Source organism: Semicossyphus pulcher, unplaced genomic scaffold (assembly GCF_022749685.1).
Source record: "Semicossyphus pulcher isolate SPU_LCO1_2020_fin unplaced genomic scaffold, fSemPul1.0.p SCAF_1, whole genome shotgun sequence".
NCBI lineage: Eukaryota > Metazoa > Chordata > Actinopteri > Labriformes > Labridae > Semicossyphus > Semicossyphus pulcher.
The window spans coordinates 33,455,521-33,474,400 of NW_027211603.1; the positions used below are offsets into that span (position 1 = coordinate 33,455,521).

An 18,880-nucleotide genomic window follows, 5' to 3' on the forward strand; every position below is an offset into this window, starting at 1 on the left:
CCACCCAGGTATGTGCGCATGTGCACATCATATCAAAACTATTGCTGTCAGGTGATTAAAAAAATGAATCTAATTAATAACAGGCTATGTAATCAATAGATTTCAATTAATCTCATATCAATGATTTCTGTGAGAAGCATCATCACAGTTTAAGTGTACGGAAGAGGATTAGGGCCACTGGAAGAAAAAAAAAAATGAAGGTCCAATACATTTTTTTTTTTTTTATTCAGAGAAAAAAAAGTCAGAATTCTGAGATTAAAGTCAGAATTCTGACTTTTTTCTCTGAAAAAAAAAAAAATGTATTGGACCTTAAATTTTTTTATTTTCAGTGGCCCTAATCCTCTTCCGTATAATCTCATATCAATGATTTCTGAGAGAAGCATCATCACAGTCATCACTCTCTTCTTCACCTCATTAAGTTTGAATTCACAAACTACTTTAATCTGACCACTTTGCTTCAGTCCCCCAACACACCTGCACCTCTGCACCGCTAGTGCCATCGTTACCAAATGACATCACCTTTTATAAACTTTATAATCCGCAACAATCAATTCATTTACAGTTTGGATGTAAGGAGTTAGATAGACAAAATCTCCTCATTTCAGTATAATATTGTGCAGCTCGCTGGAGGGAGATTGCCAGGGTGCTTACAGTTTGATATTGAGAGCACAGCTGATATGGGCCTGTGGATTGTTTACATTGCGTATTAGATCTGCATATGTATGCCGATGTCAGTGATGCGGAGCGGACCCTCTTTTGCCGTTAGAAGTAAACTAGTCACGCTGTTGTTTATTTGGTTGCCAAGACTTCGCAAGTTCACTGTTTGAGTACTCTTCCTCAATGAGGAGAGGATGGACGATCGTTGATTTGAAGCGGACATCTCCAAAGAGTCGTTTAATTACAACTTCTGCAGCGGCTGCAACAATTCACTAAATGTATGTAGCGAAACACTGCTGCTTTTCCAAGTCTGTCGCATTTAGAAAATAAAAGAATGACACATTGCCATCTCAAATGGTAGATGTGCACCCAGGGACAGCACACACAGGCATGATGAGGAAAAAGGTGATCGCTGGGAAGGTAATTGCAACAGGTATGTGCAGAGACGTTCAGAGAAGTGTGATTGCACCTGTGAGGGCGGGACAACTGCGGTTGATTGGTTCAAGGAAATTTATGACGTGATAAATATCATACATAACCACGCCCAATTTAACCCCAGCGTCAAGGAAGTTAACAAAGAAAGAATGGCAATAATTAGAGTTTGGATTAAAACTAATGTCTAAAACTTTTAAGATGCTTACAAGTATGTACATAAGAGTCCAAATTACACAGTTAAAAGGATTTTGTGGATTTGGGTTTACAGGGGCTTTAAAACTGACTGAACACTTGCTTCTGTGTTTAAAATGCAATAACTTTGTAACTATTGTTCAAGGCATCTGCAGTTAAAACACCAGTGCAATATACATACAGCAAATAAAATGTGTCCACATCCCATCTTTAGCAAACTGCATAGTGCACAGTTAATTAGCAACTTTTTTTAATGTGAGTTCCATATCAAAACAGTCGTACAACATGAAGACAATTCACAGTTAATGGCTGCAGTCAAGTCAACTGGAAAGAGCTTAGAGAGAATTAAGTGCTTTGTATACTATTCATTCATACTAAATCTCAAACTCAGTTTTTACCTGGAATTAGTAACTAAATTCAAATTCAGCAGTAAATTAGCAAACTGAAATGTCAGTTTCTTTACACCAAGGATTCAGAAAAACAGTGGTTGTAGTACTAAAGTATCTTAAGGTAAGAATAATTGTCTTTAATTGAACGATCAAGAAGTCTGATATTCGATAAAGAAGTCACGTTAAATGTTTTAGATTACTGACAAATACTAAGTTTGTAAAATCCCTTCTGCAAGGCTCTTCACTTGGAGTGTTTAGATGTATCATACATAAAACACTGCAGAGCATTTAACAGAAACTTCCATCAACAGAAGATGAGTTCTGTAGGTAAACAAAAAGATCACTTGCTTCCAAAATACATCTCTATCAGTAAAAGAGACCTGTTTCTACACTACGACTTAGCAGCAGAGCTCCCTGTGTCTTCTGCAGGTTTGTGCCCGCTGTGTAGAGTGTTAATATGTTGAGTTATCTCCTTACGGTTGGTTGCTGTGTATCCACACTGTACACATGTGTAGCGTCCTCTAGTGTGTTCCCAAAGAACACGTCTGCTGCAGTTGAGGGCTAATGGATGAAAGCACAAATAAATGTCTGAACAAAGACATTTTTACATCTAACATTATGAAGTTAAAATTGTTTCTCCGTGACCAAACTGAATCAAAATCACAAAACACAGAGGATGCACAGGTGCATCTGTAGTTGAAGGAGACAATCACCTTGATTCTTCTTCCAGACAGCCAAGGGAGGAGGAGACTGAGGAGCTGATCCTGGGGTAGGGTTGAAGGGCTCCAGAGACCCTGTTTGTGCCTGGTGCTGACCTCTGACATCAGGGGGGTCAGGAGCTGCTGCTGCCCTATCCAGGTTTAGAGAAGGAGGCAGAACAGAGGTTTCGTTCCTGACGTGAGGCTGGGGAGCCGCCTCTGTAAACTGCTGAGGAGCATTATGGGGAGGGGAGGGGTCAGGGTTAGGCAAGAAGGGGGGACCGAGATGGGGGGGTATCGAAGAGTCTAGCTGAGGAACAGCAGGGAAGGAACCATCTTGGTTTGGGATTTGAAAGGGGAGTTGCTGAGATGAGGACACAGACTCTAGCTGTGGTGGGTCCTGGTCCATGGCCACAGGGATCACGCTTTGGTTGGTTGGAGCAGCAGGAGGAGGTGGGGGTGTTGGTTCCTGCTGCTTTGTTTTGCCCTTTGACACTTTGGAACAGGTGTGCAGGTGAGTCAGGAGGCCTTTGTAGGATCGCAACTTTGTGCGACAGTTCTCACACCTGCCGGAGCAGAGGTAACATTAGCCAAAACATTTCTACCGATGAATACTCAGGAACTCAGCTGAGAAATGAAGAGCAACTCACACAAAGTATATGTTGGGTTTGTGATGATGCCTCATATGCTCCATCAGTTTCTGCATGTTGGGGAAGGAACCACCACAGCCGGCAGTGGAGCACAGCAAGACCTTTCCTAAGAGAGACAGACTGAGTTTACCTTGACTGTCTTCACAGTCAGTCTGGGTAGGAGATGTGGTTGCGATGACTCTAAAGCCTTAAGCAGCCATTAGAGGGTGGGTGACAGATGTGTAATGCCATGCCTTGTAAGCTACTGGTTGCCTAAATTTCCCCCGGGGTCAATTAAGTATCTATCTACAAATATTAGGATGTTCTAACCTTGGCATCCGTCTTCATCTGAGATACAGACTCAGACTGCGCAGAGATCTGTCAGGATCAGCTCGAATATGGTCTGATCTCAAAGATACAACTACTAAATTACAATGTGCGGTCATCAACAGCTTATCCCTTGGACGAACTTTGACTATATAAACTAAAGAAAACTAGGGCATATAATACATTAAAAGTGAACATTCTTCCAACATCTGATGCAGATAACATTGACATTTTTCCGCTTCATAACATCAGTCTAATGAAAAATCCTATTGAGTGGTTGCAAGTGCCCTTCTGCAACAGGAAGCTTACCTGGAAGAGATTCAGCCGGGATCTCATGGTCCCTGATGTGTGTTTCCAGGGAGCTATGGTCCGTGTACACCCGCTTACAGCCGGGTAACGGGCACGGTGTCCTCTGTTTTCCTGAAATAGACAAAAGAAGAGTTTATAAAATCTCGTGAATTTCCCTTTTTAGTTCTGCGATAGCAATAATAACGTCATGAACTTAGCGACAGAAGTCGAGCTGGTTAGCATGCTAGCTAGCTGGCTAGTTTCCTCACATAGCTAGCGTCGTTAACAATTGGGAGGAAAACGCAGTAAATTTGCCATGAGTCTGCAATGTTTGCAAAGTTACAAACCCCCGTTTCCATTTTCAGCTGTCTGAAAGACTGTGCTGCCCGCAGACATCATAGTGGCGGAGCTATCGAGCTCTGCAGTCTGCACTGACAACCACAATAGAGCCGATCAGAAACGGACAACAAGAACCAGGATGCAACGCGACAAAAACACGACGCATGACTACCATAGACTGTACTTCCGTATGTTATGGTAGTAAAAAAAAACACTGGTCACTGGTATTTCTTTTTATTTCGACAAATTAGTTTGATTTTACTCATCTTTCTTTATTGTTGTTAGGAAGAATGGAAATATGTTTGTCTATAGATGGCTATAGATTAGTAAGCACTGTACAGGAATTGCAAGGCAACACAAATTTCATTATAGTTTGCTGTATATTTAATAGAATTCATATTGACTTATACCGTTCTGACCAGCACATCAGAGTGGTAAATGATATAAGGGAAAAGAGACACCCGAGGATTCTCTGAGTTCAGATCATTCATTCTAGTCAGTTGATTCAATGCAAATTTGCCCCGCTTATATTTACAAAGAAATGCCCAGCATTTCAACCCCTGCATGAACCCTTGTGAAGTAGAGGAGCCCCTTGTCAGAATCAAATTTTAAGACCTTTGTATTTATCATTTATGTGGTGTTTACAAGGTGCTTCTTTCTGAATAAAGTGGAATAATATCATTAAACCTAAAAAAAAAAAAAAACAGGGCCAGGTTATTACTATCAGGTTGTTCCAGCACAGGACTACTGGGTGGCTTCTAAGCAAATAATCTTCCATGTGGTCTGCATTTAATAGTAGCAACTAACACAATGTTATTAGTGTAGCTAATCTGCAAGTCAAAAACTTAATGTGATCATCTGTTTTCATGGTGTTTTTATTGATCTTTGGAACATGTACATATTTGCAATTAAATTTTATATAAAATACTTTTCATTGGTGCAGAATAATAAAATTATTGCATTGATTTTGAAAAAGTAATCTTCATACAATAATCACTTATCTCATAAGGTTCTTTAAAAGGCGACTTTCTGCACAGAAAATGTATTAACTCATGCAAACAAACCCTTAGTTATAGTCTTCTTACACATGTGGTTTACAACATGGCTGCATGACAACAAAACACTTACATTTACCCTGCTCCTTTTTTAGCTTTTGTAAGCCAGTAATGATCATCCAACACGTTGCATACGAGTTAAAATTCAGCAGTGTATAACACAGTACAGTCCAGTAATATAAAGCCATTATATTTGTCACTCAAAGCATTACAAAAATGGGTGTCATGTCTTTGTGAATGTACTTGGAAAGAGATAATAATTATTCAGTTCATGCAAAAATAGCTATGACTTTGTACACCATCAACATAATTTACACTTGACATTAAAATTAATCTTGAGAGGCACAAAATAAAAACTTTCAAGTAGAAATGGAAATGCATAAACAGCCCTCCAAACACACTGTGCCCAAAGAAACACAAATGAAACCAAACTTGCTTTTAGTCTTTTTAAATAAAAAAAAAACAAATCCTTGAAAATGTCAAATTCAGTGGATTCCTAAACATAACAAAAGAAAAAACTGAAAAACATCAATCCAGTACTTCACAAGAAAATAAAGCGAATAAAGAGGAACATCTAAAAAATATTTAATAATTTTGCATGAACAATAGTGTTTTTGCAAAGCCACAGATTTACCTTTAACAGCTGAAGTGCTTCCTGTTCCAAGTGTTCAACAACTCATGTAAAGCATTTGACTGAAACACGCTCAGAATGTCCAAAACTTATTTTTTACCTAAAGCACCACTTTTCAGTCTATTGCATGCACAAGTGTAGTAAGGACAGCAGGTTAAAGTTGAGACTTGTATTGTAGAATCTAATGAGTGTTTACAGCGGACAGTTTGAGTGATAATGTCAAACTGAGCCGTCTCAGTCTCGTTTTCTTTCACTTGAGCTTTAGATAAACTGAGGACTGAGAAGGTGGATCTGCTCATGTTGCTACTCCTAGCTGAATAAAGTAATCACTGAACTACCTCTGTATCTAACAATCATGGCCAAACTGAATGTAAATCTGACTTTATAAAAAACATTTCTTTAAGGCCACAAAGAAAGGGACAGCAGAGTAAGAAGAGCTGCTGCACTGAGAGACAGAGAAAACATTGACATCAATGCACCTAACATCAATGCACATAACAGCAAAAAGAGGAATAAAAAAGATGCAGGTAAGTTTATCTGTAAGTTTCCATTTGCCTCTGTGGTTAAATGATCCATTCATAGCTGTGTTAAGTGTGTGTGTGTGTGAGCTGCAGCAGAGCATCACTCTGCCTGCTAAGCAGAAGCAAGAGTGAGATTTATCTATAAAGCATCTATACATTTTCTGAATTAAAGATGAATGTAACAGACAGAGAAAAGTGTAGAAAGATTAACAAACTTCAATATTAATTTGATTTTTTTTAAAGACAGAATGAAATACACAATCAACTTCATAAAAATGTACATTATGAATTTAAAAAGCACAATTGGGAAAAATGTCATTATATATAAAGTTAAACAAGACATCCAGGCACAAAGGAGGGCCAAAACAAAAATGCCTAATATTATATAAAACATGCAATTATTGCTACATTTATTTCAAAATGTGTACTTTATAACTATTTGTTTATTTAATACTGAACTCTTCATGCTTTTAGTTAGCCACAGTATCCTTTAGTGTGAAGACATGTGCCACTAACACCTGTGACAGTGATCATATTTGTGATATAAAGCACAATTAAAAGACACTCCCCTAGTGTTCACAAAGCAGGAGGTGGATGAGGTCTTCATGGATATTGTCATAGCAGCTTTACACAGTGATGGTGAATGAGGAAGTCCAGAATCCTATTTACATTGTACTAACAGGAAAGATAGTAATTGTATGAATAAAGCATTTGACAGCTTTGGTTGCCTTTAAAGGCCATAGTGATAATAAATATTTAGACACCTATATGAATGCATAATTGGCTGTAACCTGCCACTTTACTCATGATGACAATAATTTGGCCCCTTTTGTTTGGAGAAGAGATGTTTCCTAAACATCACTCAGTAAAACCTAACCTCATCAACAAGTGGGGCTGTATCAACCATATACATAAGCATATGTATATGCATAAGAAGTGGATGTAGCCTTTGTTTGTAGACTCTGAGGAGTCGACTGTCAGTTGTTTCATTAAATTCATTTTGTATAAAGGCTGTTTTGCCAGCTAAAATTAGCATCCTAAATAATATAATGATAACAGTTACCTTGAATAATGGATTCACCTTTCTAAACAAGCAATTGCTAGTGATAGATGGCAGCTTAGCAGTTGCTATTCCCTCGACCAACTACAGCTCCACCCTTTTTTTCAATTTTAGCACTAAAGAAAAAAAACAACATAAACAGATGCCAAACTTGAGATTTCAAAAGGCTAGCCCACACACTAATGGGTTACATCACTTCGGCTATTCAGTTCTTTGGTAGGAACAAAGTAAAATGACTTACACATGCTGCAATGATCATGGTTGTCTCGGTCAAAGGTCATCACTATATTTGCTTCTACCTTTGTGTACTTAATAATTTTCCTTGGTTGATCCAGGTTATTTTCTTTAAATATATTTGTTAGACATGTAGTCAGTGTGTAAATAAAATGCGTTTTTTGGCCTTCAGTGTTTATTGAATCTGCCTTTGATCACCCTCAAAGTCACGCTGGTCAGGCTTCCTCACAGGGCCCAGTAAACGCAGACTACACACACACTTTAGTAGGCAACTGTTTTAAGGATTAGCCATAACAACTTGGTCTAAGTGACTTTTAGAGCGTCACCATGACCATATACCCTCATTAAACTTTAAAAAGAGGAACTTTGAGAAAGACTGTAACAGACAGTGTTACATTATTTTATGCTGGATGACAGGTAGTGATAATGCACTAAAAGCCCTTTGTTAATATAGATACAGAATGAGAAGTGTCCTCAGGAGGTTACTGTATGCATTAACAAACAAAACAGATATCTAGACTTACAGCACTTCCTACCCCTAAGAGAAATAAAAGCTCCGTGAACCTTATTTAGAACCATCACAGTATATTTAGGGTGTGTAAACAGGTCATGTTATGGATAATATATATGTATTTTTTTAACGGGCTCAGTTCTGGAAAAAATGTTTACTGTGTTCCCTTGCAGTCACTCACAGTGTCGATCACATTGCAGAGCACATTTTGGGAGCGCTGGTCTCTGCGTTTGCCTTTTGCCGGATGCTCTCTGGATGATTAAAAATAATAAGAGGACATCACACATACGTATTCACACTGCAGACGCTGCCACTCCACACACCCACCTACTCACAGATAATTCAGGAAATGGACACACACAAAAATAGATCCAATGCTACTTTGACCTTTGTATGGAGTTTGTCTGAATCTTACAGTCACTAACAGAAATATGAAACTGATAAATGAGCTAAAACACTTTAGAGCCCTGAAAGGTCACAGTGTGTGTTCCTTTGCACTAAGTTAGGGACTTTCCTACAGCTGTGTAATATAAACTTTAAAAATATTCTTTTCAAGCTATAAGTTGTGTCTTTTCTTGCTCTCTGTTTAGACTCACCTGACAAATATGTGGAATAAATCAAAATGTACAAGCCTAAGTCAAAACCTAGTATGTGACTGACCGCATCAGGTCAATGTGCGCTTTTGTGGGCAATGTGTTACAAGGACTGTCCTTATGAGGCCGATGACAACGTGTTTGAAAGCCGGTGGGTGCTGCGAGGTAGGTGAGGACAGCAGACGAGCAACGGAGGAGCAGCCCCGCCTACTCCCCGAACAAAGTATCCAGAGCCGTAAAGACAGAGAGTCGCTTCAGTGGGCTGACCCCGGCGGTCAGTCAAAAAACAAACACAAACAGCAGTGCTACTAGGTCTTTTCTAAAGCATATAGAGGAAGGGCAGATTTTATATTTGGCTGCATTAGTACATCCAATATATTGCCCAAGATCATGAATAGTTCTGATCACATCTCAAGTCTGTATCGATCGGCCTCAGCAGCAGTGATCAAGAGAGCGAGATTAACTATCTCTAATGGTACAATTTTACGCATGAGCTGAGGTCACAGCTGAGGGTGCACTGACTCTTTCTCTGTTCACCAGAGCTGTCAAATACATCATACATAATACTGTATCGTCATACAAGTCAACGGGAAAAAAATTGACAGAGAATGCAAAAGTTTTCCTTGGAAAAAAAATCCTGGAAACCTTGCAGGGGCTCTGTATGACTGATGGTCAGTCACAAAAGAACAACACACAGTGTTTGATGGGCTCACCTGCCAAGTCTGTCCGTGAGATTTCCACCAAGCCCTCATAGAGGCCTTTGATCGGGTTCTCCCCCGCCACCACTACTCCATGAAGCCAGATCAACAGCATTCTGTGGCCGTGCTCTTTAAAGCTCTTCATACCTGGAGATTGAAATAAAAAGAAGCAGAATAACAGATACCAATTCCTTAAGCTGTAGTTAAAATGAGTGAAACTAAAAAAATCAAGCAGCTACATAATGTCCTTTTATCTCCAGAAGAGAAAATTAACAAATTTAATTATTACTTATAGTCAGGGAGGTAAAGCCCTGCTTGTGACCTGAGACAAGTATTAAATAAATGACAAAGTGGTGCTGTAACATGGGACCCTGTCCAATCTTAGTGAAACCTTCTAAAAGTGAGACCTTTCTCCAGTTTTTCACTAAATATTTTAATATAATTCAGAGCCAACAAACTATGTCACTGGGTGCAACTAAGCTTGAATCTATGTAGTGGATGAACATCTGATCAAAGACACTGAGTTTGGAAAGCCTCTGTGACTTTCTTTTGCCCAAGTCAGAACAGAAAGTTTTTCTTTAAGCCTGAATGGATAACATGTTGTGAACTTCTGAGCCCTCGCTGGCTTCCCACTAACCAAAACAACCATGTTTGTATGAGCACATGACAGAGCCAATTATTCTCTAGTGACGGTAAAATCCTGGGTATCAGGAACCTTAAAGCATAGATAAAAGAAGAGTTCAATATTGTATTTAATATTCGTATTCCCTTTCTTAATAAGGTGCATTAACTGAGTTAAGTCTAGCTGACAGGAAGCAGAGAAACAGATAGCCTGCCTCTCACAGAACCTCACAATATGCCTCACAGTAGCTCTAAAGCTGCTTCATTTGTGGCTCTTCTCTCAGGGGAATGTCTCCTGACTCTAGTTCCACAGTTATGTACAGACCAAGACAGACATGAGAGTGGTATCTACGTTCAACCTCTGTACAGCTAGTAGAGAGAATCAGCCAGTGCAGTTTAAACAAAGTCATTACAAGGTTTAATGATTTAATGAAAATCTCCCTGTTGGGCTACACATGTGCCGAAGTGTTTAAAAGCAGTACTACTGTATATCTATTGAAAATCTAATTTTGTTTTTTAAACATTTTTCAAAGATCAGCCCAGCTCACCTGTCCACTGATGCTCTATCGCTCGTATATGAGCATCACTGAACTCCCAGTGTTGTGACAGAATCTTCCATTCCCCGCGGCAGAGGTGTTTAGTGGCCAGGCTCCACAGGACCGAGCGGAGGTGCTGTGTCTCTGGCTGGTGGTCCTGCTTAAAGCTCAGATTCCTTCCCACCCAGGAGTCCTGTCCACTACCCATCTGATCCTGAAGATAAAAGGGGAAACACTGCTTTTGATACACAGAGTACAACGATGTACATGAGCAAAGCACCAAAAGTCATCACAAAACATTTAAAAATAAAATAAAACCAAGGGTATGTAAAAAAACAATCTCAACAATCCAAGGCACAGCAACAAATCCACTTAGCTGGGGTTGGTTTGGCAAAGCAGGAACCTTAAGAGGAACCCTACAGCAGGACAGATGCCAACAAACACTTCATGTCACATATCCATTCTAATCTACAGCTATCAAATAAAGCAAGTGTAGGTAACTTATCACTCATCAATTACAGCCAATTTATCATTCAATTAGAAATCAACATACTGTATATGCCTTCAGCTCTTAATCTTATTAAGTAACACATTAACTAAACACTGGGCTTCAAATCTCGAAGAACAACAAAGAAGAACAACATTGTGTTGTGTGGAGTTTTTTTATGGAGAAAATTCGAATGAGTAAATCTTTCTCCCTCTGCATCAGCAAGTCGCCACGACCGACCTGTGAGTCACTCATCAAAGACAGAGCCTTGGAGAAGTGTTTGGCATTTGCTTTGTTTTTTTTGTGTTATTTTCTTTAACATTCAGTTGAATTTCCCTTTGGGGATAAATAAAGTTATTGCTATTGTTATTGTGTCACCGTAGGTCCAAATGCATTGAGGATGATGTCACCTTCTCCCATTTATAGAAACGATCAGCTTTGATGATCATGTCGACCAGGATGACGTGGTTTCCTCTCGCTGCCACCTCCAAACACGTTTTTCCCTGCTGTGTATATCATATAGTCAGTAATACACAGTGAATAGGAAACACATAACTCGTTGATCATACGGCAGTTATATTTCATGACATTATCAGGTAAATAAAAAGGTAAAATAAATAAAACTTTTTTCTTTTTATTACTAACCCAAGTGTAGTAGCTAATAATTAATCAATAATTATAATGATAATAAAATAATAAAATAAAAGGGCACCAAATGCATCTAAGCAGGCACCATTTTAAAATGGTTTCATTATGTGACTTTTTATGACTATCGAAGATAGATCCTGTTTGTTAAAAGACAGAAAACTAAAATATAATAGAAGTAAAATTCACAATGCAAAAGAGTATGCCGTGTTGCACCTTGTCGGTCAGACTGAGGTTAACACCAGAGATGAGCATCATCTCAGCCAGGTCCTGCCAGCCATGTTCTGCTGCTATGTGCAGAGCTGTCTGTTGTCTCTGTGAAACACATGACAGATATCTGTAGGTTAGTATTATTGCACTGGAGAACCATCACCATGTCAGTGTGATTGTACATTCCTTAATGTATTCACCATATTCACACTGTGGCCATACTCATTTGATGTCATGCTCAGGGTGGGATGCTCAAATGCTATTATGTGTTACTTTTGTATCCCAGGTTAAAGTCGTGAAAATGCAGGGAAGGAAGCCTTATCATTTCACTGCGTCTCTATTGAAAAGAAAATTAAAAACAAACAATAGTAAAAATCTGCAGGTCCATCAGGCCATATTTTAACCATTATTACAGCATTTGGGCATGACGTCACAGGTAAAGGGCTGGAGTGTGAATATGGTCAGTACCAGTGCAGCTGCTCATACTCACACTGTCAGTGACGTCCAGGTCACAGTCAGCATCTATCAGCAGCCGTACAACCTCTGTGTGATTGTTGAACACAGCGAGGTGAAGAGGTGTGTTGTGTTGCTGTTAGAAACACAAAGACAGAAGACAATCACACCAATTCATCTGATATGTGAGTGATCTTAATAATAAGAACGCCCACCAGTTCAAAGTTTGTCTTTAGTGAAATTATAATCAAATTTCAATCAATTTCAGAAGAATGTACAAATTAATCTTTTGTCATGTGGTAAATTAAAACATAAACATTAACAAAACACATGCAAATGAAAGTTTTTTATCACTATAATTTGGGGATTTGTAAAATCAACATTAAACTTTCCGATCTATAAGCACATTTTAGCCTCAATTTGTTTTTACTTCATTTATTCACCAAAAAGTTGTGATGTTTAAAATATGTTTTGAGTCATTCCATTTAGTTGACTTACAACATGTGCAGCTTCTTTAATCTCATCAACACTGATATCATTTTTCATTCAATTTTTTTGTCTTTATTTTTCATGGATGTAGCTTGTAGCTAACCAGCTATGTCCCCAGTCTAAATCCTGCCTGAGAAGCCAGACAACCTCAAAAGTCAGACTTACATTGTTTATAGCATCTATGTTGACTCCTGCCTGCAGCAGCAGATGTGCCTCTCTGTCAAAGCCCTGCTGGGCCACGTAATGGAGAGCGTTCATATTCTTCTGCAGACAGAAGAAATCAGGGATTCACACTTGTCTTTCAGAGAGTCTAAAGATTCACACATTTTAAAGCTCTTGTGTTTGTATAGAATAATGACTTTAAATGAACAAACTGTACATTGGTTTGTGCGTTGATATTACAGCCGGACTCCAGCAGCAGCCTGACACATTCCCAGTGACCTCCATCAGCTGCTTGGTGCAAAGCTGTGAGACCGTCCTATAAAAACAACAGGTACACTTCAGTCAAGATGGTTTCACAAGTCAACCTATTATGCATGATACGTAAATTGTGTGACAAGTTAGAAATAATGACTCAATCAAAGGACACAATAGATGAAGGCTACGACTAAAAATAAATATTTTGTCCAACCAAAGGGCAGAAGAGACGGTTAATTTGCAAAGACAAGAACATGGAACCAAATAGGATTTGTTACTTTTACCTTTTGAATAAATAAATAAATCACTTTTCAATTACACAAATTACAACACATCGGATACTACTGACGCACTATTATTTACATTTTTTGGTTCCGCATTCACAACTGACCAGGTATTAAAAAAAATGGGTTGTCATAGCTAACATCATACTTTTAAAGCATGGCCTTTAAATAAGTTTAGGTAATGTGTTACATATTGTAGGCATACATAGAGACTTCAGTTTCCCAGCATTTTCCATATAAATCATGTTGTCATGTTTGGATAAAGAGGAATTTCTTCATGCAGTTTATTTTAGACAACTGCAACCCATTAATCCTTTGTATTTAAATAGATTATTTAAATAGATTTAGGTCATTTAATTCACAGACTTAAACTGCTGTGCAATGTGATATTGTATTCAGTATATGGACAGTGTTATCATTTTCACTTAATTATTCTCTCAATTAAGCGATTAGGAGATGCACTTTATTTCTCCACACTGACAAAAATAAAAGTGTACTTTATGGTACAAGAAACACTCTCCACTGCAGTTCACAGTAAACACGCGACTAAAGTTACAAGCACAATAGAACAGTGCTTCAGTAGTATTAACATGTAACATAGAGAAATTTCAGACTTCCAATTATGCACCACAGTCCCTTTAAAGAAGTACAAAAACTGGGCCTTGAAGTACGCAGCCCAGTCTAATCCACTCACTATGTTCCTATCATCGATGTCGACCCCGGTCTCCATGATCTTCTGCAGGACGTCGGTGTGCCCAAACTTGGCTGCAAGATGCACGGCTGTGTTCTCTTCCTGTAGTCCAGACATAACAACACATCACAACCAGAGCAACTTCCTTTACATACAGTATACATATACACCACAACACCTCACAAGGAGCTGTTGGCATCTAACTGGTTTTATGGTCTTCAAAAACACTTTACACCTATGTCACAGATGTGTTGTCTTGATGTTAAGAATCTTCACATAAATCAGTAATGACCACCTTTTTTTGACCAAGGTCAGATGATGTATTGAGGTATTGATCCTGAGTGATGCTGATTACTTTTCTTGCCCTTTTGTCTCATTTTTATTAGTAGTTCTGATCAAGTTTGTATACAAAATAATAATTTTTAATTTTTCAGTGTACCTTAGCTACACCATGATCTTTCCACAGTACCCACTGCCAACTGCAGAAGAATGTCCTGGTTTAAATTTACTTAAGTGAAGTCAAATCCAGCTTACACCTCTGAGGGATACAACTTATATTTATCTCATATTTATGTGTTTTTTCTATATTGGCTAATTCATGCACAGCACTGTCAACACTTAAAGCAGTTGTACAATATGTTGTGACAGTCCTCTCTGATCACAGTCTGTAAAGTCACAACTAGGCTCATAGAGATCCAATGGATCGTTGCATCCTAGATAGAGTATACTTTATTTATCCCCAAAGGGAAATCAGATTGTACTAGTAGCTTTGTCCTGAACCCATATTGGTGTTTATTTTATTACATGGGCAAATATTCTCCCTCCGCTGCACTTTAATTACTTACTGTTTGTATGCATTCATAGTTGGTGTGAAAAAATTGATTAAGTAATTAAAAGTAAACTCATTAATATGACATTTTATTTCACAAGTAATTTTTGATAGTTTTTATTTTAAATTTAACACTTTGGTTTTCAGAGTGCCCTTCTTAAAATCTGTTTAAACTTATTATTGTCATATTTTCCCAATTACAGTTTTTAAACATATCAAGTTTTATTAACCTTATGTTATATTGAAAAGTGATATGAAATAGTATCACATTGGGGAAAATGGCTATTAAGAGGCATGAAAAAAGTGTTTATAATTGCAATGAAAATCAACACCTAAAAGATTTTTTTGTGTGAAATTACTTGAGTTGTAATTATTTCTTCAAATATTTTGCAAGCTATTGTTTAAACTAAATAACATGTATATATATTAATCATCTATTTCATTTACTTTGGAGCTCCAAACTATATATTCCAGTAAAATATGAAGATATAGTGTAATGTTAATGTGGTACACGTTACATGTAACCACTAACCACCTCTGTAGCTTTATACTGAAGTAATGCAACAAGTGCAGAGTGTGAATAGGTCCTTCTGTGTGGAAGCTACACTCTCTACATGTGATAGATTCACATGCAACTGCCATCTGCTTCAATGTGTTTAACTGACCAGCATTGTGGAAATATTTACTTTGAGCCAGCTGTTGGAGGCAGCAGCAGCAGATCACATTAGCTGGTAACTTTCCTGCCCAGTAAAAACAGGATTTAAGGTCAGAACACATCCTGCTTTATGCTGTTTGCTTGAGTACAAAGAGCTTTAAAACTCGGGAGTGATGGATGCATTTTTAACACACATTAGCTTTGGCCAAGGTGTGGTCATCACAGCTAACACATGAAAAAGTGTGTAACTTCTAATGAAACAGCTACTATCTGATTTGTTTTATCCTTGAGCATAACAGCACACAGTGTGTTTGTCTGCTCAAGTACAATAACTGATTTGATGTGTGTGTGTGTGTGTGTGTGTGCGTGTGCGTGTGTGTGTGTGTCCTGTGTTATCACCTTGTCCTTCAAAGCGTGTGTGCAACCCATTCCAATTAGAAACTCCACCACTTCAAACTGTCCATGTTCAGCAGCCAGGTGAAGCGCTGTCTTCCCTGACTGCTCAGAGAGACACCAGCAGGTTATACTACTGCACACACAGTATAATGTGTTCACACAGCTTTCAAATTAAAGACGCTTATTACTTTACCTGCATGTAATAACATATTGTTCATAATCTGATAACAAACAGAAATGTAATGTAAAATGAACAGAATGTTCAGTAAAGACATGGAAAGAAAAGTAGGAATTAGACTCACACATTTGGGAAACAATTTAAAAAGTTTCTTTCAAGTAGTCACCTTGTCAGCTCTGTCCAGACAGACATCCTCCAGGTCCTCCATGATGAACTCCAGCACGCTGATGTGGCCTCGCTGAGCAGCACAGTGCAGCATGCTCAGACCATCCTAACAAACACACATACACATATGCACGCAAAGTGTGTGGAGCAGTGAGTCAGACAGTAACCTCACAGTTTGAGTCTGTACTTATAATGAAATGAAGCAGACCTTACCTTGTTTTCACAGTTGAGCTTTGCTCCACAGGACACCAGGACCTGCAGGATCTTCAGGTGACCGAACCAGGAAGCCAGGAGCAGAGCATTCATGCCAAACTGTGGACAAACATTTACATGTGTTATATGACAGTGAAACTCTGAAAGTAAAAGTATTTGAGGTAAAGTTTTCTAACTCGCCTCGGTCTGTCTCTGTGCTACTGTGTGGTGCAAAGGGTGTTTTATGTTAGAAAGGTTCCGAACTGTGAACACCAGGAAGTGGCAGCAGACTCAGTGCCACTCTGGACTTGTTTAGTCTGTCTAAGTGAAACATCTTTTTTTGACTTTCTTCTGTTTTTGATTGAGACAGAGGCAGTCTGAGGGTTTCTTTCTTGTGTCCATGTGACAGGTGAGTTGGGAGTGTGTGTGAAAGTTTGAAGTTTGAAAGAAGTTTGAAAAATGTGTCAGTTGTTAGTAAAGCAAATATAAAAGCTTTCATTAACTGGCTACAGTTTAAATGAGTTTTATGTGATGTGGTATAGCATAACAGTGAATTATTATTTTTATGTGAGGGAATAAATGAATTCAGTGGTGAATCACTGTATGGATCTGTTCACAACACTGATTACATACAGAGTCCCTCTCGTCGACTTCAGTGTCATGGTCCAGGAGGAGCCGTAAAACCTGTTCGTTCCCTGCTCCTGCCGCCCAGTGCAGAGCTTTACGGTCAATCTGCAGAGAGATACATAAAGAATAAGTGCTCCTCAGAGTGCATGGACGACTGAAATAGGACAACAAACTCAGTTGGATCCAGCTTTGTAAATGCAAGAATGTTGTTTGCCTTTGCCCTGTATGATAGTTTTTAAAAAGTTGTTTGGTTTTTGACTGATGGTTGGACATTAAAAAAAAAGCAATTTGAAGATGTCACTATTAGTTCGAGGAAATTGTGATTTTGACATCTTAAAAATACTGAACCATTAATAATTAAAATAAATAAATAAATAAATCATTGAAATAATGGTTAGTTGTAGCCCAAAAGGTGATGAGGGGGCAACAGCTTATATCCCTATAAAAGGCACACAACCTTTTGTCAGCAACACGTATACCAAAATGTACATTAATGTACTAGACTTCCTTTTTGCGTGTTGAACAGAAATTATGCAGGTAAAATCAAGTGTCTGTAACACAAAATAAAGGAGAACGGGAAAGCTTCTGGAGATTAAGACTATTTCATTATGTCATAATAATCTTTTAATATGTAATTGATATCAGAACACAGTGGATGATTAGATATAGTGCTATTTGAATGCACAGATGACTAAGCTTTAGTTCAATATCTCACCGTCTTACTGTGCAGCAAAACTCCAAAAATCAATGAATATAACTTAATATTGATTACCACACTTGCTATATAATATGTCCAAATTATAAGCTTACTTTATTCTTGGCCTTGACGTCCACACCCTTCCTGATCAGTTCCTGTAGTTTCTCTGTGTCGTTCCTCTTTGCAGCATCATGGAGCTCCTTCTCTGACACCAGCACTGTCAGGAGTGATGGACAGAGATTGTCACGTTTGTTCTGCATGCCAGCCAAAGGCATCAACAGAAGAAGAAGACAGCTGTGTTCTATGTCTGAGACTTAGGTCTAAAACCTTTAAATCATTAGCTGCAGAAGTGTAAAGAAAGAAAAAGAAAGAAAGAAAGTATAGTACAGTAGTACAGTTTAAACTTCATGCTCTTGATAATGAACCAGGTGGGATCTTCCATAAATCTCCCAATGTTTGCTCATTATTAATATCAGTCTATGACGGCCATAAACGTGACGTCCTTTCATGAATCCGCCTATTTCCTTTGATACTGTAATTAACCCGTCTTTCACGCGGGGAGAAACGCGAACAATATATGAGGAGACATTGAGTTACAAATGACAATATGTTCCCAAATGAAAATAATCGAAAGAACAGTTTTTAATATTAGTAGGTAACAGAAAATAAGTAACGAAGTGGGTATAACGTGTAAAATAGTGTACAATAGCTTAAGAAACGTTTCTGTCTACGGTGATACTTGAAACATAACGGATAATTTTAATTTTGACATAAAATATCCTCCATAGATACTAATACGGTGTAAAACTAAAATACAGCCTGAATACGGTTTTTCCCCTCTTTGGTCTTCAGGGACATCCTGCTGCTGACAGATGTCAGGTCGCTCCTCTGAACATACAGCTGCTGTCTCATAACGTTACTCACAGATATCATCCTCCGACACCAGGTCGTCCTCCATCTTTACACTATTTTAAAGAAGAGTCTAATTCTTCGCTTCCACCTTTGTCATTTTGATACCGTGTTTCTTTTTTTCAGCAGAGGAAAGAAGGCT

At 38.3% G+C, this 18,880-nt stretch overlaps 2 protein-coding genes across 2 annotated transcripts; both read right to left on the minus strand.

Annotated features, from left to right (window-relative positions):
- Nucleotides 1-1,462: 1,462 nt before the first annotated feature.
- znf414 (zinc finger protein 414) lies at nt 1,463-4,063 on the minus strand. Its single transcript, XM_069662394.1, has 5 exons — nt 3,963-4,063; nt 3,637-3,747; nt 3,022-3,127; nt 2,387-2,937; nt 1,463-2,234 (listed from the first exon to the last, which is right to left on the minus strand). Exons 1-5 carry the CDS (start codon nt 4,012-4,014, stop codon nt 2,065-2,067), a joined length of 990 nt encoding a protein of 329 aa, XP_069518495.1. The 5' UTR covers nt 4,015-4,063; the 3' UTR covers nt 1,463-2,064.
- A 3,940-nt stretch (nt 4,064-8,003) lies between these two features.
- Nucleotides 8,004-18,842, minus strand: ankdd1a (ankyrin repeat and death domain containing 1A). Its single transcript, XM_069663270.1, has 15 exons — nt 18,754-18,842; nt 17,943-18,046; nt 17,139-17,237; nt 16,527-16,625; nt 16,315-16,419; nt 15,974-16,072; nt 14,094-14,192; nt 13,078-13,176; nt 12,864-12,962; nt 12,247-12,345; nt 11,763-11,861; nt 11,312-11,407; nt 10,427-10,571; nt 9,273-9,404; nt 8,004-8,217 (listed from the first exon to the last, which is right to left on the minus strand). The coding sequence occupies exons 1-15, from the start codon at nt 18,785-18,787 to the stop codon at nt 8,156-8,158; spliced, it is 1,470 nt and encodes a 489-aa protein (XP_069519371.1). The 5' UTR covers nt 18,788-18,842; the 3' UTR covers nt 8,004-8,155.
- Between the last annotated feature and the right edge of the window lie 38 nt (nt 18,843-18,880).